The 23,573-nt window shown below is 40.1% G+C and overlaps 1 protein-coding gene across 3 annotated transcripts in view; it reads left to right on the forward strand.

Moving 5' to 3' along the window:
• The window catches only part of CSGALNACT2 (chondroitin sulfate N-acetylgalactosaminyltransferase 2), a 49,870-nt gene extending 27,513 nt beyond the window's left edge, over positions 1 to 22,357 (forward strand). Inside the window, exons 5-8 of one of the 3 annotated variants that reach the window (XM_059900300.1) lie at positions 2,074 to 2,252; positions 3,831 to 3,925; positions 14,413 to 14,494; positions 20,242 to 22,357. In XM_059900300.1, the coding sequence (XP_059756283.1) occupies positions 2,074 to 2,252; positions 3,831 to 3,925; positions 14,413 to 14,494; positions 20,242 to 20,534 (649 nt within the window). In that variant the 3' untranslated portion in view covers positions 20,535 to 22,357. Of the gene's footprint in view, positions 1 to 142; positions 197 to 2,073; positions 2,253 to 3,830; positions 3,926 to 14,412; positions 14,495 to 20,241 lie in introns of those variants that run through there. The other 2 variants (XM_059900301.1, XM_059900302.1) reach the window with 2 other exon arrangements.
• Positions 22,358 to 23,573: the final 1,216 nt, after the last annotated feature.

The following is a 23,573-nucleotide window of genomic DNA, read 5'->3' on the forward strand; positions in this document are numbered from 1 at the left end:
CATTCTCTACCTCTGATTAATCGGTTTCTGCTCACTGCACAGGACCTCTGTTCTGTCCTTTCCTTGCTGCTGCCACCGCTCTAACCCACGCTCCCCTCCCTCCATTTCTTCCCTTTGTCTCTTCCCTCCTTACCATTTTCAGATCACCTACTAAGTACCAGTGACTCACGTTGGTGTTATTGAAGTTGTCCCTGCATTAATCAAGACTCCTCTGTGGCAAATGACGGAAACTTATCTTGAATTTGGTTGAGGAAAATGGGAGCATTATTGAAGAATCTTGGATAACTCCCAGAATTAAAGGGATTATTATAACCAAATTTAATGAGAAGAAAACCAAAACAGCTTTGGTACCTTAGGGACTGGGACCAGAGACTTGAATACCATCAGAATTCTCTTGTCTTCTTGTCTGTTTTTCTCTGCATGTTGACTTCATTCTCCTGTTGCAGATTGGCTTCTTCCACATATGAGGTATATGGCTGTTGGCGGCTCTGGGCTCATATCTTCTCAGCTTTGCCATCAGAGAGGAAAGAACTTTCTCCCAGATCCAGTTGAGAAAATCCCAGGGAAGGACTTTTGCCCACTCTTGAGCCAGTCACTATGGCCAGGTGGGGTGGGGGTATTTTGATTAGCCCAGCTTGAGTCTGGTCCTTGCCCCTAGGAAATTACTGCGGTTGGGGTATTCTGTGATTACTTCCTCCACTTGGTGCTGGGAGTGTGAGATGGTGATCGGCAGTTTCCCCAAAAGAAGGGAGAGATTTGCAACCTATAAAGGGGGCGGGGGAGGCATGGGCACTCAGAGCACTTGGAGTCCACTCCATGCACTGTTTGAGTCTTTGCTTCTGTCTCTCCATTTCCCATTCTATACTATTTTAAGAGTAATCTTTTAAAAATGTTCCTTTTTTGATCCAGCTGTCCCCTAGTGCAGCAGTTCTCCAACTTTAACATCAGTAACCTGGAGTGACTTGTCCCAGGAGAGACGCAGATGCTCAGCTCCTCCCCTAGTATCTGATTCAGGGGCCGGGGGTGGGGCCTGAGAATATGTATTTCTGACCTGTTCCCGGGGAATTCTGATGCTGTGGGTGCATGGACTTGGCTGTGATAAACCACTGCCCTGGTGGAAAGACCCTGACTCCTCCTTGACTTTAGAACACTGACCAAGTTCTTCAACTTCTCATGGAAGGTACTCCTTAGTCTGACCCTTTTCTGGTCTTCTCTCATTGTTCCATTTTAGAATCCCTGTGTTCCAGTTTGACTTGTCTGATTCCTGTTCTTTAAAAAAACTTTCTACTTTCTTACCTCCTTGCCTTTGAGAATAATTAATTGGAATGACCTTTACACTCGCCACTGAATTCAGGATTTTAACTAAGGCATAACTTAAATTCTGCTTCTAACATCTTCTCTAACTACTTCAGACAAAAGCAATCTTTTTTCCTCAGAACTGCTGTTCATTCATTCATTCAGAAAATATTTATTGAACTCCTACCCTTTGAGGGGCGTTGTGTCCATAGTAATGAACAAAACAAAATCCCTTCTCTCATGGAGCTTACATTCTAGTGGGAGACACTCAAACAAACATGTCTGGTGGTACTGAGGAAAACAAAGCTGGGCAAAGGGATAGAGATTAAAGAGAAGGGAGGTCAGGGCTACTTCACATGTACCATGAGGGGATCCCTCTGATAAGGGGACATTTGAGCAAAGATCTGAAGAACTAGAGAGAAGAGCACTCTTTGTATGTATCATTCATGTGGATTGCATTATTTATTATCAAATACTATGCTATTTTTCCAAGTGTATACTTCTTACCTCCCCAATAGGTTTTTAAGATCCTGAAGGGTAGTGGCCTATTAACACTTATTAACTTCAAACCACTAGCATGTTGCCTCAAATGTGGGCATTTAGTTGACTGTCTGTCCCTGATGATGATCATACACATGAAACTGATCATTGCCTTTCCTTATATGAATGTAGACCCAACATAATAAATACCTGAAGGTAAAATATATTTTGTAAGTTGTGTTAAGAGAGTCAGCTTTAAGTGGGACTTACCATTTGTTGTATGTGCTTTCCTCATAGTGAGTCTAATTTTCACAATTACACCTTGGTCTCATTGAATGAAGAATTTAATCGTGGACGAGGACTAAATGTGGGTGCCCGAGCTTGGGACAAGGGAGAGGTCTTGATGTTTTTCTGCGATGTTGATATATATTTCTCAGCCGAATTCCTTAACAGCTGCCGGTTAAATGCTGAGCCAGGTGGGTAAAATGTTGGTAGGTGAGTTGAGTGTAGAAGTTAGAACAATGTCAGCACATCCCATATTTTGAATCAAGTTAATTATGTTTTTTAAAGATTATATTTGGTGTAATTTAGCTGGAATATTAAGTAGAAAAGTGAAAATTTGCCCCTCTGAAGTTCATACCCCTTGTTCTTTTATGGCCAGATTCCAGTGTATACATTTGGATTCAAATAAACAAATGCAAAGAAATAAAAAGTCTTGAAATTGACAAGGAGGAAGTAGCACCCATCAAAAAAGAGCAAAGCAGTAGTGTGATGTGTGAGATTCAGAAGCACTCTACCTCAGGCAGGTGGTGCCAACACACATGCAGGCATGCACTCACGCAGAGGTCTAGATACAGATGGTGCTTGGTCTCCAGACTGTGCATTTTGGGATGATTACTATACTTTGTTTTACGTTGTACATATTTTTTGAAAATGTTAAGAGCAAATGACATTTTTATATATCAAATATTATTTTAAATGTGAAAAGGAAGTTTTCTATATTAAAAAAATCTCATAGTAAATGTTTTTTTATATGGAACTACTCATATCGTACAAATTATTATCTTCTTATTAATCATTTTGGTTAGGGATGGTTGTCAGGAACTCTCTGAGAGTCAAGTGGGTAAATGAGGGTTAGATTTACCTTTTTTGCACCAGGCAAAAATATATATTTTACATTATTTCTTTAATGTAAAAGAAATAGATTGGCCTCTGGGAAATTGAGCTCCCCTTCCGTAAGTGGGTTTTAATGAAGATGAGGTGAACATCTGCTGGGGATCTTGTAATAAAAAGGCTGCCACATTACTTACAGGGTCCTTGACAATTTCTGAGTGCTACATATTATCACGTCTGATTGAGACCAGTCTCAGCAAGGGGTTCTCTGTTGAGGGGAGATGGGCTAGTTAGTTAGTCTTAAAGGGTCCCTTCAGTGCTAACAATTTGAATGCTAATGACAAGGCCTTTTGAGGGGGCTATTACATCAGGTATTTTTAACTCAATCTTCCCAAGTTTTCCAAATCTTGTTTAGATCTGTCTGCAGTTCTATATTCTAATTATTCTTTATGTATCCATTATACAATATCCTTTGGATTCACTGTTTCTATGATTCATTTTGAAGGGTGAGTTTAACAGAAGTTTCTAAGTTTCTTGGTGATTGTCAGAGGTTAACCTACATCTGTTACTGCTAATTCGATGAAATAATGATTAATAAATGGTTCACCTCAGGAACAGCTGAGAGAATGCTTTTGTGCATCGCCCCAGGGTCAATGGGAATAAACATGTCAAAAGGGAATAAAGCACCCTTTAGTCTTTTTTTCTCTGTTCTTTTGCAAGGTTATAGTTTCATAGCCTAACTTACTGATATGTTATAAAATCATCATCATGTTCATCAACATGAGGTTTCAGTAACCTGAACATTGATAAAATACAATATTAATAAAATAAAATCATCATATGTAACAAAGAAACACTTTAACAAAGTCGTAGTAGATATCGCAATAAAGATCAGTGCTTTATTACTTCTTTTTGTGATGTAAACATATTTTAATTTATAGGCAAGAAGGTGTTTTACCCTGTGGTGTTTAGTCTTTACAACCCTGCCATTGTTTATGCCAATCTGGATGTGCCCCCGCCTGTGGAACAGCAGCTGGTAAGACTCTTACTGTCGGTTATGAAAAGTCTCAGAGATCCTTGCCTGGTTCCTTTATGTTTGTTTCACAAACAGAAAACATAGTTTCAATTAAAAACTGTAGTTACTATGAACACATTTTCATAGTGTACCCCCTCCATAAAGTGTGATTCTGGCAGGGGGTTGGGGGGTGGGCAGAAAAGTTTAGGCTACAGAGAAAAATTCAGGTTCTAGATTGTGAAAATTGTACGGTCATTTCTACCAACTTATTTTTAGTAATACTAAAAATAAATTTTAATTTTAGAAACCTTACTAACTGGAAATTAAAACTGCTAAATAAATAAGAAGGAATAATATACTATGGGAAATTACTTAGAAAGTCTTGGAATGGGAATGCCATATATCAGAACTTATAGTTATTGACAAAGTTATAAAAGTTTTGAAAAAAATTTAAATAAACTTACGTGGAATAATTTAGATTTACAGAAAAGTTGGAAAGATAGTGTAGAGAGTTCCTGTACTTCACCCAGTTTCCCCTATTGTTTACATCTTACATAGCCATGGTTCATTTGTCAAAATTAAGAAATTAACATTGGTAAGTTACTGCTAACTACACTGTAGATTTTATTAGGATTTCACCAGTTTTTCTACTACACCTCCTCTTTCTGTTCCAGGATCCAGTCCAGGATACTATATTGCATTTAGCCTAATCTTTTATTGTTAACATTAAGAACAAAAAGGAAACAAATGAACTAAGAAGACAATTTAACATGTTTAAAAAGTGAAAAGTAACTCCAGGAAAGAAATAAAGGCGGAAATTAATGAACCAAAAATAATAGATTGACAAATATAGGAGCTTATTCTTTATGTGCAGAAAAAATGTAATCATAAAGTGGGCAGATTCAGGGTAAAAAAGAAAACACAACATAGGAAATTAGAATAAGAAAACATTAAGAGAAATCTATTTCATGTAGTAAGTTTAAAAAATTCTAAATAAAAGGAAAGATTTGAGAGTTTATGAAATATTAGCATGAACTAAATTCATGTAAATTTTTTTTTTTTGTACTTTTATTTTATTTTATTTTTGGCTGCACCGCACAGCATGCGGGATCTTAGTTCCCTGACCAGGGATCAAACCCACGCCCCCTCCATTGGAAGCGTGGAGTCTTAACCACTGGGCCACCAGGGAAGTCCCTCATGTTAATATTTTATAAAAGCTCATGTTACTATTTTATAAATAAAAGAGATGGAAGCTCTGAAGAGATGAAGAGCAATTAAAAATACTAGAACAGTTATCAAACATTTAACCTGCAGATACATAGATATGTTTCACTGGTGAGTTTTTCCAAACTTTCAAAGAACAGGTAATATTAGTGCCATATGATCTACTTAATATATTTTAAGAGGCCAGCATTATCTTCATACCAACCCCTGGCAAAGCATGTATACATAAACATACACACACACACACACACACACACACACACACACACACACACACTTCTACCTTATCTGTAGGCCAGTATTACTTAGGAATATAGATACAAATGGGGTCAAAGTGGAAAACTGAGCATCTGCATCTGCCTTATCTGACACCCTAAATCCTTTGTAGAAGTGAATTATTAAAAATAAAAAGGCATATTCGTATTGGAGAATGAGAGAAGTGCCATTAGGAGATTTAAATTTTGAGAAATTTCTGTAAGATGACAATAGTTGTCATAGAATTGATTAATGGAGGAGAGAACAGTCTGGAACATATTCAGGACAACACCGAAGATGGAGCTGCCTTGCATCCTCTGAGCTCATAGAAGACAGGGAGTGGTAGAGTATCTGTGCTTCTCTGGGAGGTGTGCTGAACAGCAGGCATCACAGGCACTGACCTGCAGGCTGAGGCAGTGTGTGTGGTCCCTGGAGCTAGAAAGGCAGGGTAGGGTCCTAGGAATACTGAGTTGTAGGGTGGATAGGGAGCCCCAGACTCCAGAGGTGAGCTGTTGTTGGCACATTCTGCCCAAGACCACGTTTAGCCCTTCCTTCACTATTGCTGGAGATAGACCCCTGTAATCATAGCTAACAACCAGGGGTTTTTGAAACAAAAATGAGTAGCAGCTAACCACAGCTAGCCAAACATTTGAGGAAAGCTAACACAATGAAAGAGGCACCAAATTTTAATAAATAGAAAAATTAACACATGAGAATATGAATACAGGTAGAAAACAACGTTAAATATATCTTTAAGGAAATTAGAGAAAATGTTAATTTCATAAAACTATTTGTTGCTAAAAATAGAATCAGAACTTGGAAATTGTGAAAATATAAAACTCAGTAAATGGGCTGAATAGCAGATGGTCACAGTTGAAATAGTTTATAAACTGGCAGACAGGCCAAGAGACAATGTGAGAGAAAAATTGAGATGTGGGAAATCAATTCAGAAGCTCCCAGATTGTTTAATAGGAGTTCCAGAAGGGAAAGAAAAGAGAATAGAGAGGGGAGGAAATAGAAGAAAACTTCAAAGAACTAAGGAAAGATAAGTCTTCTGGCATTTGAGAACAGAAGTCAAGGGACAATCCTAATAGTTTCCAGAGATGCCAAAAATAGCAAAACCTAGCTTGTCTACAAAGGAATAATAGGTTGGCACTCGCGGCCTTCGTGATAATATTGGTATTAGAAGATAATAAAATGATACCTTGAAAATTCTGAATAAAAATAACTTCGATTATAGAATCCATATTTGACTTATTTGAGGGCAAATTAGGCATTTTTGAACACTGAAGAACTCAGAGTTTATTTCTCACAGACCTTTTCTAATTCAGCACAACGAGAATGAGCACATTGAAAGAGGAAGACCTGAGAATAAAACAGTGGTCAGGGGCTTCCCTGGTGGCGCAGTGGTTAAGAATCCACCTGCCAATGCAGAGGACACGGGTTCGAGCCCTGGTCCAGGAAGATCCCACATGCCGCAGAGCAAGCCCGTGCACCACAACTACTGAGCCTGTGCTCTAGAGCCCGTGAGCCACAACTACTGAGCCCGAGTGCCACAACTACCGTAGCCCGAGCGCCGAGAGCCCGTGCTCCCCAACAAGAGAAGCCACCGCAATGAGAAGCCTGCGCACCACAACGAAGGGTAGCCCCTGCTCGCCACAACTAGAGAAAAGCCTCTGCGCAGCAACAAAGACCCAATGCAGCCAAAAGATTTTATTTAAACGCAGCCAAAAAAATTTTTATTTAAAATAAAATAAATTTTTTTTAAAAAGTGGTCAACAACAGCAAGAACCTAGTAAAACTTTAGTTTCTTTAAATAGTTGTTGATGAAACACATAATAAAAAAGAAGTTAATAGCAATTTAGGATTAAAAAGTCAAAGGGCATATACATGGTATACATACATGTATGACCTAACTCTGTCCCAAGAGACCCAGAAGCAGTGACATCTTTAGAGTAAAAGGCACACCCAGCTCCCAGAACTTAGTGCTGGGACAGGAAATAGAGGAGCCTGGAGCATCTTGTAGCTCTAGAAAGTAAGGAAATATTCAAACAACAATAGGATGAGGGTATGCCAGAGGGACACAAGAGCCTGAAAGGGCTCCCAGTGGCAAAGCTGGAACAACTTGAGCAACAAAATAAATAGCCTAGTACTGGATTATAACACCAGCATAAAATAAATATCCATGAGTCCATACTGATATAAATAAATTTGTGAGTGAGTAAATAAGTAATAATAATGAATGAACTGGATAGATTGATAGGTTGATTAGATTAGATAGGGGGAAAAGAGACAGATCTTCCCTACCGAATTCTAAATAACTTGTAGATACTCCCTTTTCCAGAAGGTGGAGCTAGGTGACTCACTTCCAAAGAAACAAGTATGAAAAAAAGAAAAACTAGTAGGTTTCAACAGAGAAACCTGGCAGACACCACCTTAAACCAAGTAATGAAGGTTAACATTACTAGTGTTGTCATGTACCCCCTCATATGATGTAACAAGAAAGGCACTTCACCCCTGTGGTCTTTCTTCCAAAAACCTATAACCCCAGCCTAATTATGAGAAAAACTTGAGACAAACCCAGATTGAGGGACATCCTATAAAATACCTGACCATTACTCCTCTAAACTGTCAAGATCATCAAAAACAAGACTGAGAAAATGTCACAGTTTCTCAGGAGACTAAGGAGACATAACACCAAATGCAATGTGGTCGCCTGGACTGGATCCTAGAACAGAAGAAAGGACATTAAAGGAAAAACTGGTGGAATCCCAATAAAGTCTGCAGTTAGTTAATAGTAATATACCACTGTTGGTCTCTTAGTTTTGACAAATGTACCACAGCGGTGTAAGATAATAACATTTAGGGGAAGCTAAAGCCACAAGAGAAGTATATGGGAACTCTTTACTATGTGGCAACTTTTCTATAAATCTGAAATTATTTCAAAATAAAAAGTTTATTTATAAAAAATTTTACTTGGAAAAACAAACCAGAAGAAGTGCAAAATGGACTCAGCCTATGAGGGTGAAGAGCTAATATTCTTGTCTGGTTTGGGAGGATGTGGGCGAAGAATGATTTGAAAGTGGATTCATTCTAAGATGTTGTATAGAAAAATAAGTTTAAGAACTTCCACTTCAAATTGTAGTTTCACCAGTTTGTAACCATTGCAAGTTATTTAACCTTTCTAGGCTTCATTCTTCTCACTTAAAAAGCATAAGACAAAAGTTTGCTCTCCATAATGTTTAAAGTTGTATTAGAAGTAAATAGGAATTATACCAAATAGGAAAAAAATAGTTAAAAGGCATTTGATAGTAATTCACAGTAAACATATTTAAATAGACTTTCTTACTAAGAATGCGTTAAAACAGCAGTTGCGATACTTTTCTTCTGTGAAATCGCTGTTTTTAAAAACAGCCATGTGAGTGAGGCTGGCAGGATAGGGGCTCCTCCGTCCCTGCCAGTGGTGTGGGAATACAGGTGAGCTTTCTGGGTCAGGAGTTTTCAAACAGGTTCATCCCTCTGATCCAATAATTTCCGCTCCCAGGAGTCTCTCCTGAGGAAATAATCAGAGGTGTAGAGTAGCAATATGCATAATATTGACAAGATTAAAAGCAAGCAAAACTGTAATAATAAAATGATAAATTGAATTATAGTATATACTGTGGTGAATGTTGTGTGTCAAGAGGAAAATGTTCATGAAATGGAAATAAATACAACAGCATAAACGAAGAGGTAAATGTGAAGTTAAAAAATGGTAAATGGTGTATATATATTTTAGATATTTTAATGCTATAATAGCTAGTGTTTTTATGTACCCTTTTGTTTGTGCAAGGTACTGTGCTGTTTTTTATACACGTTAACTCATTTAATCCTGTAACAACCTCTGAGGTGGGTGCTATTATTACCCCTGTTTTACAGATGAGGAGACAGCTGTGCGTGGATGAGTGCCCCTCCCCTAATGCACAGCTGGCCAGGATGGGGCCAGGAGCCCGGGCAGTGTGGCTTCATAGTCTCCACTCTGTTATATTAATTCATCAAATAGTGAGCGTCCATTCTATGCCAGCCATTATTCACTGCTGGAACCCCAGCACGTAGAACCGTACAGACGTGATTGTTGTTCACAAGAATCTTTAGTCTGGTAGGAAAAGACAGAAAATAAAATCAATTAACAAATACCATGCAGATCATTAAAACAGGCCGCATTGTGAAGAGTGATTAGGTGGTTTCTGTGTTGCGTTGGGTCAGAAAGGCCTCTCTGAGATGGGGCTGTTGGAGGGGCTTCCGAATGAAAGGAAGGAACCTGCTACACAGTGACTGGGGAAGGCAGTGCCAGGCAGAAAGACAGCTAGTGGATTTCCTAAGGTGGCTGGAGCGCAGGGGGCGAGCGGACACAGAGCTGGGCCAGGTCATGTAGAGCTTGCTGTACCCCTGTAAGGGGTTTGAATTTTATGTAAGTGTGATAGAAAGCCTTGGGAGTTCTGGTTCTGTGGAGAATGGATTGTGTGTGGCTCTAACTGCAAGTAGCCAGTTAGGCTTTTGCAGTAGACCAGGGGTGGTGCTGTGGCTTGGGTGAGGATGGTGATTGTAGAGAAAGGTTTGGGTGTGATTTAGAGACAGAACTTGCTGGTGGATTAGATGTGGGGAGTGAGGGAAAGACAGGAGTGGCAAGAGGAGAGATCAGGACGTCAATGTGAGCATGGTAGGTGGGTGTTGGTTATCAGACGTCCAAGGGAAAGTGCCACGTTGCCAGGGGGATTCGTGAACCTGCCGTCTGTGAGCAGCTGAGGGCTGGAGATGTAGGTTGTGTGTGGATAGCTGCATCTCCCACATGCTTAGGAGAAAGAGTAAACTGCAATAAAATATTAACAATCAGGGACTGTAGACAATATGAGTTTCCTTCTACTTTCCTCAGTGAAAATGTGCTGATTTAAAAATCAAACAAAACCAATGACTCTTTTCCCCAAGTCTGATAATATTTGAAGAAGTTTTAAAGAAACTAAAGTTATAAATGAAGTCATAATATTTATAAAATCAGAATTGGCCTGGGGTAGAAATGTCAGAGTGGATGTTTTAATACTTTGCACAAGGATTATATATATTATATATTTTTTGACAAAGGAGATAAGAATACTAGAGCCTAATCTTGGTTTTGCCACAAAACTTATGCCTGTATAAATTTATTTATTCATTTAACAAGTATTTATTGAAAGCCTGTCCTGTGCCTTGCATTGTTCTAGGTACTAGGGATATAGCAGTGAGCAAAATTAATAGCGAGCAAAATTAACAAAAAGTCCTGCCCTCAGGAAGAAGCCTTCCGCCCCCCACCAAATGTTAAAGGAAAATTTGTATTTCATTTATTAGCTCCTACTTGAGCCAAGTCCTCAGTACTGCCTGGTTCCTTCTGTTTTCCGGAGTGGTTGTCCCGTTCTGCACAGCAGCTTTTTCAGACTGTCCCACTCTTCCCCAAAGCTGCTTCCTCTGCAGACCTGTATATTCCCGTATTCCTGCTATCGGCAAGAATTTCCATCTGTGGTTGCCCTGCAGATCACTGAAATTCATTGTGTGCAGAACCTAGCTCCACAACATCCACCTCTGGGCTGGTCCTCCCCCGCCCCCAACCCCGTGCTCCTGCTCTTGTGGGGGAGGTACCGTCACATACCCATTGTCAGGACAACAGTCTGCGGTCATCCTTGGGTGATCCTTCCGTCTCATCCCCTGCTTCTGCCCATTGAGTCACTTGCTAACTTCTGTCAATTCTGTGTCCTAAATCTTTTCTACATCCATCAAATTTTTTTTCTTTCTGTACATACCATGACAGTCTATCCCACCAGCTTCTTATCCCCAGATTATAACTGTTGCCTCTTAACCAGCCTCACTGCCTCCATTCTTGCCTTCTTACCTCTTCTCTCTCCTTATCTCTTCTCCCTTATCATCCAGAATGATCTTCCAAAAGCATCGTCTGATCACATTACTCCTTTTGCTCCTGCTCTTCAGAGAACCCCCATTACCATTAGGATAAAGTACCCAAACCATGTGACCAGGCACACGTAGTTCTCTCTGATGTGGCCCTGCCGATCCCTCTAGGCCAGGGGTCAGCAGTCTGTGGCCTGCAGGCCAAATCCGGCCTGCTGCCTAGTTTTGAATGGCCCATGAGTTAAGAATGGTTGAAAAATATTTTTAAAAGGATAATATTTCATGGCACATGAAAATTATATGAAATTCAAATTTCAGTGGCCTTAAAGTTTTTTGGAACGCAACGTGTTCATTTGATTATTTAATTGTTAATGACTGCTTTCACACTACAGTGACAGAGTTGAGTATTTGAGACAGAGATTCTATGTTCTGCAGAGCCTAAAATATTTACTGTCCAGTTCTCTATAAAAGTTTCCTGAGCCCTGCTCCACATTTGTGGGCACCTCTACTTCTGACCCCGGTGTTTTAGTCCCACCATCTTTCACCCACAGTGCTCTCTTCCATCACAGGCCTTTGCGTAAACTGTTCCTTTGCCTGGAACTTTCTCCCAGCATATCTTTCACTTGACTAACTCCTACTTATCTCTCAGATCCCAGCTGTAACTTCATTTCTTGGAGGAAGCTGTCTCAGAATGCTGCAGCTTGGGTGAGGTGCCTGTCTCTCTCCTCTCTGTCACCCTCCTCACATCCATATCCTCATTTCCCTCCTTACCCAGCTCAGACTCCATGGTCAGCGGTTATCCACAGCCTCTTCTTTGCCATACACTCACCTCCTTCATCCCTCACTCCTTCCAGTGTTTTCTCTTAGAACCCTAACCTGGTTAAGGGCAACTCTGTCAGCCAGGCCCCAGAGTAGCAGAAGGTGGAGAGCGAGAGACACACAGTCCCACTACACAGCATAGCTTTAAACATGACCACAGGCCTCAGGGGTCCCAGACTGCCCTGAAATCCTGTGCCTTACCCTAGCCCACCCACTCTTTGTCCTCCAAGCCCGCCACACTATCCTTCTCACGCCTCCCAGCAACCCTCACCACTCCTCACTCTCCACGTATCTGTTTCGTTTAGAAAAGAGAAGCAGTCGGGTGTTCACTTCCTTATTCTCCTGTCATGAGATCCATCGACCTCACTGGCTCTGTATCACATTCTCAGCCTCTCTCCAGTCCCAGTGGAGGAACTGCCACATTCCTTCATAAGGCCAGCTCGTCCTTTTGTAGTGAACTACATGGAGCTCATCCCTCATGCCTAAACAAGGGCGCCCCTCAGCCATTCTTCACTCTCTCCTATCCTAACATTTTGCCTCTTCTAGATCATTGCCATAAGCCTACCAAAATACTATAATACCACTTATGTTTGGAAAATGTCATAGCTGTTTCTTGACCTGGGGCCTCATTCTTCTTGCCCTTGTTTTCTGAGCTCTTGCCACAGTTGTTTCTTTACTGTTTGTCAAACACTCCAAATGAGCTCCTCCCTCAGCGCCATTGTACATGCTTCTGGAATGATCTCCACATATTTGCATAGCCCACTCCCTGATTTCTGTAGGGTCCCTGCTCAAACGTTACCTCCTCATAGAGGCCTTTTGTGGCCATTATATCTAAAATAGGCTTTCTGTCTTGCTCTCTGTTTAGCCTACGGCATCTTTCTTTCTAGCATGTGTCACCACCTGAGACCTATATTTATTTATTGGTTATTTTCCCATCAAAACGGAGGCTCTGTGGTAGCAGGGATTTTGTCACCTCTGTTCCCTGCTGGGTCCCAGCTCCCAAAACCAAGTCCAACAGATTAAACACTTGTTGAATGTATGAATTTTAAAAGGAGGTTTATCAAGCTTCAACTTTTACTTCATTCTGCAGGCCCAGTGTCATCAAAGCCCTGATTTTCTTTTTCTTTCTCTGCTTGGACTTCAGTGGTGACCTCTCCATTTTAAAGCTGGTTTCCCTCATGGTGGGAAAGGACTGCAGCAGTTCCAAACTTCACATCTATACCCTACACCAGGGGTTGACAAACTTATTCTGTAAAGAGCCACATAGAAAATATTTTAGGTTTTGCAGACCATACAGTCCCTGTTCCAACTATTTAACTCTGCCATTGTACCACAAAAATACCCATAGACAATTTGTAAACAAATGAGTGTGGCTTTGTTCCAATACAGTTATTTACAAAGCCAGGTGGGAGTTGCTTACTCCTGCCCTACACCATCCAAAGAGAGCAAGTGTCTTTTCTAGTAGCTCTCAGAAGAATGAGGGGGCTTTGTTTTCCAGAGTTCCCAATAGCCCTCTTGTTTTAGCATGTGGACCTGAACTTTGTCTAATGCCTAATCAGTTCCTAAGTGAGTAGGGTGAGACCGTCTCACTGGTGTAGCATGCTCGCGGCCCAGTCTGACGCTGCCGGTGGAAGGAGCGTCCCTGAAGCTCATGGGCTGCATGGGACCAGGTAATTACCAGGGCAAAACTGTACACAGTCAGGAAAGCGGTAGGGGAATGGATGCTGGCCAGGTACCAAATAAGGTCTACTGTGTAGAAGTGATCAGTGTATTACAGTATGTGCTTGTGCAACTGGTGTCCTCCTTAAGCAGAATGTAAGCCCCCTGAGGTCAGGCACCAAATTCTTTGATTATTAGTAACCTCAGCTTGCACCTTGTACAAGGCTTGAACAAATTAAATTGAAAGTAGAGAACAAAAGTATGGACACCAAGGGGGGACAGCAGGGTAGGGGGTGGGGCGGTGGTGGTGGGATAAATTGGGAGATTGAGATTGACATATACATACTAATTTGTGTAAAATACGTAACTAATAAGAACCTGCTGTATAAAAAAAGTAAAACAAAACAAAATTCATAAAACAAAACAACAGAAAAGTAGCAAGAATCCTATGCTCATGGGGATTACTGTATTTTTGTTGGTTTTGTAAGGATTTAATAATATAAAGGCATCTGATCCATTATCAATCACGTAAATGACAGGAAAAAATATTATTTGGAAAATATTTTAATTTGTTTCATTGTTGATTGAAACTACTAGTTTTTGAGGGATTAAATTGAATTTTGTTTTTTAACCTTAAGGTTCACAAAAAGGATTCTGGCTTTTGGCGAGATTTTGGCTTTGGAATGACTTGTCAGTATCGATCAGATTTCCTGACCATTGGTGAGTACACCTTACATTTAAGAATAGGACTTTAGGTGTATACTGTAATATGGCATTTTTCTAAAAAGTCTCAGATCTAAATGTTTTCCTATTAAATTTTGAATGTCTGAGATTACCTGAAGAGTCTGGAAATATGAAAGGCAAAGTGAGCTTATAATTAGTGTCTTTGAATAGAAAAATGAGGTCATAATGATAAAATAAAATACCCATATTTGCAGTTGTTTCGAGTACTCTTACAAAAGATCTGTACCTAGCTTTGGTGGTGTACTCATGAATTGTTACAGCTAGAAATAATGTTGGGTTATCTAGTCCAAGGGCTTTCATATTTTTTACTTGAAGAGGAAACCACCGTTTTCTTGAACATAATGCAAAATCCCAGTATTTAAAACAAATGGAAAAACGCCTACTCTTTCTAGCTCTGGTTGAAGTTGGAGTGGGGAACTTGGAATCACTGGCTTAGTCATCCACACCCCTAAACCAAAGCTAACCTTGAAGAATCTCATCTAAGCTACCTGCCCCACTGTACCTTTAGTCTCACCCAGCAAAAATTAAAGCATCAGAGCCTAGTTTAAGGAAGCAGGCTGAAACCTGATTCATTCATTCCATGTCTCCTGATTCATTCAGGGGCTACCTTTCCACAGCGTATTAGAATATATGGTATATATATTTTTTAATAGAATATATTTTGTGTATTTTTTAGGTCCATCTTACCTTCATTTTTATAATCAGCCATTTGTTTTGGAAATTCCTACACCTTGTCTTTTTTTTTTTTTTTTGGCCACGTTGGATCTTCGTTGCTGTGCGTGGGCTTTCTCTAGTTGCAGCAAGGGGGGGCTACTCTTTGTTGCGGTGTGCAGGCTTCTCATTGTGGTGGCTTCTCTTGTTGCGGAGCACGGGCTCTAGATGCGCAGGCTTCAGTAGTTGCAGCACACGGGCTCAGTAGTTGTGGCACACGGGCTTAGTTGCTCCGCGGCATGTGGGATCTTGACCAGGGCTCGAACCCATGTCCCCTGCGTTGGCAGGCGGATCCTTAACCACTGCGCCAGCAGGGAAGTCCTCCACCTTGTCTTTTTATCTCTGAACAAATGATGGAAAATCAGCAAATAGTAATAAAAAAGACTATTACATGAAACTAATGCCTTTTTCCCTGATTTCTTGCTTAATAAAATAGTAAGGATACATCACTGCCTTCTGACCTCTGTTATTTCTCACTGCTCCTTTCTCATTGTTTTTTCCTTGTATTTCTATTAGATATATGTTGGAGCAGTTAATGGTGTCCCACATTTCTCTGAGACTGTTCGTTTTTCTTCATTCTTTTCCTCTTTTCTTTGTATTGCATAATCTCAATTGATCTATCTTCAGGTTCACTGATTCTTCTTTTGTTAGTTCAGATCTACTGTTGAGCTGCTCTAGTGAATTTTTCATTTGAGTTATTGTGCTTTTTAACTCCAGAATCTCATTTCTATCTCTTTATTAATATTCTCTTCTTGATGAGACATTGTCATCTTACTTTGTTACTTTTTTAAGCATGATTTCTTTTAATTCTTCGAACATATTTATAATGGTTGTTTTGAAATCTGCTAAAACTGACATCTGGGTGCTCTCACAGGCAATTTCTGTTGCCTGCTTTTCTTTTGGTATATGGGTCACACTTTTCAGTATTCTTTCAATACTTTTTTGAAAACTGGACATTTTAGATAATATTTTGTGTTGATTCTAGATATTGACTCCCCCTGCCTCCAGGGCTTGTATTTTGTTTTGACTTTGCTTATTCATTTATTAATTGACTTGCCTTTACTATTTTAGTGAATTCTGTCTCCCCACCCCTCTGCCTCCCAACGGTATGAAGCTTCTCATGTCACTCATCAGGGCATGTGCACAGCCATCCTGGGATGACGTTGGATTTAGCGGGGCTCTCTTTGACTGTCTCTTTCCATTCCTGTTGATGTCACTCCTACCTATTAGGCTGTTAGGCTGCACTAATTTGCTCGCTGATTTGACAGTGCTCTGGGACATAAATTGCTCCATAGTCTGAACCAATTAAATTGAACCCTTTTGCAGGGTAGTTTTTGAGGCAAGTTTTTGAGGTTTGCTTGGACCCCAGGAGGGCTCTTCTTAGCTGTCTCTTTGCCTGCCTCGCTCTGGTAAACTGGCTGGCCTACATTTTAGCTTGTTCTAATGGGGCTACCAGCCTCCTCTTAATTGTTTACCACCAAATCTCCAGTATTTTCAAGAGCCCCCTTAGGCCTGAATTTCTGCACATTCTCTTTTAAATAAAGTCAGTTCCTTTGGGAAAAGCTCTGGAGCATTTGTTCTTATGGACTGCTGCTTCCCCTGAGAAAAAGCTCTGAGCCTCTGCTCCAGACCTGGGGGTGGAGATAGTGGCACACTTCTCTCAGAGGGACACCCCTGCTTTATGAGCAGGACATTAGGTGGGAGCAGTGGGGCCTACTCCCTCTTGGAGAGCCTCTACCCTATGAATGTGGGCTGGGTGAGAAAGGGAGCCCCTGCCCTCTCAGTAGCACTTGTTTGCAGTTTAGCCTTTTTCATTTGGAGCTTCTGTTCTTGTCCCTCTTTCCTGTCCTTCTGGTATTCCCATTATACATATGTTACACCTTTTGTAGTTGTCCCGCAGTTCTTGGATATTCTGTTCTGTTTTTTCTTTTCTTCCCCTCCCCACCCCCCACCCCCAGTCTTCTTTCTCTTTGCTTTTCAGTCTTGGAAGTCTCTATTCACCTGTTCTCAAGTTCAGAGATTCTTTCCTCAGCCAAGTCCAGTCTACTAGTGAGCCCCTCGAAGGTATTCTTCATTTCTGTTACATTGCTTTTTATTTTTAGCATTTCTTTGTGATTCTTTCTTAGAATCTCTCTCTCTCTGCTTACATTACCCACCTGTTCTTGCATGTTGTCTGCTTTTTCCATTAGAGCACTTAGCGTATTAATTATAGTCGTTTTAAATTCACAGTCCTTTAGTTCCAACATCCCTGCCATATCTGAGTCTGGTTCTGATGTTTGCTCTTTCTCTTCTGATACTGACCAGGGTTCTTAGCCTTCCCCAAGCAATAGAAATTGACTAGAGGCGAGACAAGAAATTCATGCAAGGCTTTATTGGGGCCCCTGCTGCAGCAGCGGGGAGTGAGAACAAACGACAGGTTCCCTTGCTTGCTCACTCGCTGAGGCAGGGTGAGCTTGTTCCTTATATGGGGTGAGGGTAGGCGTGTGTCCAGGGGTCGGGCCAGAGGGGTGGCTTAGGTCGTTTGCCCACCCCTTTGTGGTGTTGTGTGCAGGGGGCATGCACAGTACCCTGCTTTTGCTCCTGACACCCAGTTTTTGCTCCAGGCTCTTTAGAAGTGGCAGTTGGGTTTTTCGGTCTTTTGTATCTTTCTATCCATAATTTGCCCCAACTGCGCATTCATGCAGTTATTTTTCATCCCATACGGTTTCTTTGTGTTTTGTTGCTCGAGGAGAGGTGTGTCCAGGTGTAAGCACTGCAGCACTGCAGCAAAGGGTCCCGGGTCCCAGCCTGTCTCACTTCAAACTGTTTTTTGACTTTTAGTTTGCCTAATTTTTTTCTTCATAGCTGAATATGATGTACTGGGTAAAGGAAACTGCAGTAAATAGGCCTTTAGTGATGGTAAGGTGTGGGAGAAGAAGAAGTATTCTGTAGTCCTATGATAAGGTCTCAGTCCGTCTTTAGTGAGCCTGTGAGCCTGGACCATGAACTTCACAATCGTTTCACAGACAACAGCCCCCAATCTTAGGTGGGACAGGATGGCTAGAGTGGGCTGGAGTTGGGTATATCCCTTCCCCCACATAGGTTAGACTCTGGTAAAATAGTTTTTCCTGAGCACAGGCCTTACTAAGAAGAACAAAATGCCCTGGCATATTTTAGAATGGTTACTTTCCCCCTCCTTCTGAAAGCGCTAGGGGATTTTTCTCAAGTCTTCACTGTGAGAACCTGGTAGACCTAGAGGTAAAACTCACAAAAGTGTGCAGGCCTCTCTGGAATTTTCAACTCTTAGACTTTTCCACTGAGCCTCTAGCAATTCATCAATTACAGTTCAGATTTTCCTACCCCAGTACTGGTTCCCCTGGAGATTTCTATTAGTCCATTTCTTCCCTAATAGTTGTGATTCTGTCTTACCCACCTATCTGTCTCTTCACAGTTTGCCCTGTGACTTTATTTTTCTGAGGGATCTGAAAAGAGTTGTTGAGTTTTCAGTTTGTTCAACTTTTTACTTGTTGTCAGGATGGAGTGATGACTTCTAAGGTCTGTACATGCTGGACCAGAAACCGGAAGTCCTCTGTTTATTTTCACTGTCTGTACCGTCTCCAATATTTGAGGAGCTTATTTGTATCTACAAGGAAGAAAAGCCAAGATATAATCAGACATAGCATTTAGTAAAGCTGTGACTATTTAAAGAAATATTTTTCAGAGATCTCAGGATTATTGTCATCCTATGAGAGTGAAATTAAGTGACATAGAATTTGACAGAAGACATAATTTGGAAACCTAGCTTTTAATTAAATAATTAATTTTTTTCTCCATTTTTAAGAATCTTTTCTAGCTTTTCAAAAAACTCAAAATAGTTTGTATTCTCCATGCTTCTTTAAAGTTAGTTCAGCTTAAACCAATTTGAAAATAGTGTGAACTCTATCTCCCTTGCTCTAAGTAAGGCTCTAAGTGACATTTACATTGCCAGGTCTACTTGATTCTCTTTAAGTTCTTAATTGAGCAGCACACACTTGACCATTTCTTTCTCAAGATGCTTTCCTCACTTCACTACTGTGATAGCACATTCTCCAGAATTTTCTCCTTCTTCTGGGGCCACCTCTCAGTCTCTTTTGCTGACTTGTCTTTCTCTGCCTGTTTACCCTCTAGATATTGACATTTCTTAACATTTAGACCTGGGCCCTGTTTTCCCTGTAAACTCTAGTAATTTCACCCACTTCCATGGCTTTAAATCATCTGTGTGCCCATTCTCAACTTTATGTGTCCACCTTGTCCATTTCTTCTGTTTTCCCTTCCGGAAAGTTTTCTGTGACCCAGAAGAACTTGGATCTCAAAGGATAGAAAGAAAACATAATAAAACATTAATGGTGGTGATGTTGTGGGTGATTTATATTTCCTTCTCCTTTATTTGACTTTCTAGAGGTTTTCTATAGAACTCTGAAGTTTACAAAGTATTCTCAAATGTTTAATCTCATTTTGGGGCTTCCCTGGTGGCGCAGTGGTTGAGAATCTGCCTGCTAATGCAGGGGACACGGGTTCGAGCCCTGGTCTGGGAAGATCCCACATGCCATGGAGCAGCTGGGCCCGTGAGCCACAACTACTGAGCCTGCGCGTCTGGAGCCTGTGCCCCGCAACGGGAGGGGCCGCGATAGTGAAAGGCCCGCGCACCGCAATGAAGAGCGGTCCCCACACCGCGATGAAGAGTGGCCCCCACTTGCCGCAACTAGAGAAAGCCCTCGCACGAACTGAAGACCCAGCACAGCCAAAAATAAAAATAAATAAATAAAAATAAAAGTAGCGATAATCTCATTCTGATACTCTCAACAACAGATTGTGAGCTTCTAGACGTCAGCTGGTAACTGGATTTCTAAACCAGGATGTCAGTCCTCTACTTCAGGTGTCTTTGGATTATACCGTGCCATCTCATTTGCAGCAGAATGTTTAAGTCTTTATCAGGTTTGACTGTGCTCCGGCTGCCAGGCAGTTATTTAACAGTGTGAGTTTTGATCCTGCAGGTGGATTTGATATGGAAGTAAAAGGTTGGGGTGGAGAAGATGTTCATCTTTATCGAAAATACTTACATGGTGACCTGATTGTGATTCGGACTCCGGTTCCTGGTCTTTTCCACCTCTGGCATGAGAAACGCTGTGCTGATGAGTTGACCCCCGAGCAGTACCGCATGTGCATCCAGTCCAAAGCCATGAACGAAGCCTCTCACTCGCACCTGGGAATGCTGGTCTTCAGGGAGGAGATAGAGGCGCATCTTCACAAACAGGCATACAGGACAAATAGCGAAGCTGTTGGTTAATGTAATCAGTGACACGTTAGTCTGAACCACAAACCAGCACTATTTATTTAGCCTTAATTCCAATTCCAGATGCAGTGCCTCTTTCAAAGAAGACATGCTTATCTTTTGTGTTCTTGCTGACATTACTTTAGCAATTTAGTGTGAGAAGAAAAAGCAAGTTTTGCAATGCAGAGTCTCTGTTTTGTGAGTATACTTCACCATGGAATCATTGACAAATCAAAATCTGCTCTTTGTTCTAAGAGTAGCTTTGAGTTAATGTTACCCGGCTTCATGTTCTGACGTGTATCCTGGTTGCGTCTGGGCTGAGGGGTGGGATGTGTTGTGCTGAAGGTGGGTCGGGAGCATCCTGTTCCCAAAGAGAGGACGGAGTGTTACGGATGGAGTGTGTGGATAAGGGCTCGTCACCTACCGACCACGGAGTCAACCTGCTTGGTTCTAAATTAAGATCTTTGGGCAGTTGCTTAAAGAATCCTTTTTCACTGAAACAGAGAATAATTAAATGACACATCTGAAATCCCCAACTAATCAAGAGAAGGCAGAGACAAAAATCCCTCAACTTTGTGTTGCCTAGCCTAGCCCCCTCAATGTCTGTTTTTAAACAAATGGGTAGTAGTAGAAAATACTAAGGTTATAATCTGTGGCTTGATTAAAAATATAATGTGTTACTAATTTAGCATCATGTTCAGGATTAGGAGTCAAAGTTGCTGTAGACTGTTTAGAATAAACATAAATAAACATGGAAACGTTTTTAACAGAACAGTTAATTATGCTGGAGTATAGGACACTAAACTGGTGTCTGGGACATCAATTTACATGAGCCAGGGCCCTATCAGGGCCTTCTTGCGGTGGCTCAGAATAGATGAACATAGCATGGTGTCATGTGTTTTTTGCTTTGTGTTGTCTTATTTAGCATGGATCCATATGTATGTATTATCCTTTTTTTCTAATATGTTAATTAAGCTACGTCTGTGCTATTATAATACTTTGAGTTGAGGGGGAGTTTCACTGAAGGAAGAAAAACAAAACAATTTAATGAGGTATACCATAAGATCATAACTGATTCCAGAAAAGAGGAGGAGGGGAAGGTTGTCCAAATGGAAATCTGAATTACAGAATATAATTTTAGAGAAATATATAACTTGCAGATAGAGTGATGTTTTAATTGAGGTGTAAATTATATTAATGAGACAAGATGAATAAGAAATTATATTCAGATATGACTGTACTATGTTATTTATCACACATGGATCTTTTACTATATGGTCAATTGCTAGATCCACAAATTGGAGATATGGTTAAAGGCATGCATAGATTTTTGAACCTTTGGCTTTTAAAAGGGACCTATATTGAATTCTTTCTGTTTGTATAGAAACCCCTGAAAATTCATAGAAGATAAATCATTACTCTTTTTGCTCAGTAAATCATATCATCTGAAATATTATAAATCCCAAATTTCTTGGTGCTACATGAATTCAATTTTATAATAACTCTTACTAAATATTCTTACAAGTTTTTAGTTGGGGTAGCATTTAGGCTTAGTTTTTTAAGATGTGTAAACTGTTCTCTGCAAAATTGTTTAGGCCATTTTCTCCTTTTATATACAGTTATTTATTGTGAAGACCAGTGAATTAAGGTATTTAAAGTGAGAGAACCTAATTATTTGCAAAAGTGAGTTGTAGCTGGTTTTTTGACAGAATCAAATGATTTTTTTTCTCCTTTTTTTTTAAAAAAAAGCTTTTCGTTTAAAGATGGAAGCTAAACAGTGGAAACATTACTCTGTTTTTGACAGTAAAAGGTACCAATAAAGTATTTTATTACCCAAAGTTAAATGAAAATGTGATAAGTTAATTTCTTTCTGTTGTAAAATATCATAAATACAGAAAAGTGTATGACATGTAAATGTGTACTTTAAAGAATAGTAAAGCCAACGCTAGTGCACCAGCTATTCAGATTAGGATATAGAATATTACCAGTGAAAGGCCTCTGTGTGCCCTTTCTCGATCACATACCCTCACTCTCTCCATAATAGTCACTATCCTGATTTTTGTGATAGTTTTTCACTCATTTTTCTTCACAGTTTTCCCAACTATGTATGTGTTTCTACCCAATGACTATTTTGCCTGTTTTGAATTTGTATGCATATTATTTCATTATACTCTAACTTTCAGTATTTTGTTTTTGAGGTTCACTCATGTTAATCTCAAAATTAATTCATTTTCATTACTGACTAGTATTCCACTGAATGAATATACTGTAGTATTATTCTACTGTTTATAGATATTTGGATCATTCATAGTTTTTTTTTGTTTGTTTACTTGTTTGCTTTTGCTATCACAAGCAATGTTGTCATGAATACTGCTGTGCGTGTCTCTTAGGAGTGTGCGAGAATTTCTCTAGGAGTAATGATGCTAAGTCATCGGTTGTGTGTACGTTCAACTTCCTTTCCAAAGTGGACCACCTCCGGCACTGTAAGAGATTCACTTTGCATCCTTGGCAATACTTAATTTTGTCAGGCTTATTAATTCTTGCTAATCTAGTGGGCTTTAGGCATGAATTGTAATTATAATTTCATTTCCAGTCTTTTTGCGCATTATTATAAGTTCATAGGAATTCTTCACATATTCTGGGTACCAATTCTTGTTGGTTAAATGTTTACAAGTAACTTCTCCCAGGATGTGGCTTGTCTTTTCCCATTCTTGATGGTACTTTTTGATGAATAAAAATTAACTTTAATGTGTTCAATTAATCTTTTTCCTTTATGTTTTCTTTTTATTACTGATTTATGACCTCATAATAGAGAAGGGTATCTTAAAACTATTGTTCTGTATTATCTTCTGCATACCTCATACATAGCTTTGCTTTTTCCCAGTCATAAAAGTGGAAGAGGTTTTGTGTATTATGTGACGTAAGGATTGCATTTCACTTTTTTCCTGCGTTGCCTTACTATGAAGTCCATATTTTACCCACAGATCTGCAAAACCACTCTCATCCATCAGATGTCATACACACACAGGTCTGCTCCTGGGCTCTCATCTGTTC

Source organism: Balaenoptera ricei, chromosome 16 (assembly GCF_028023285.1).
Source record: "Balaenoptera ricei isolate mBalRic1 chromosome 16, mBalRic1.hap2, whole genome shotgun sequence".
NCBI classification, from domain to species: domain Eukaryota; kingdom Metazoa; phylum Chordata; class Mammalia; order Artiodactyla; family Balaenopteridae; genus Balaenoptera; species Balaenoptera ricei.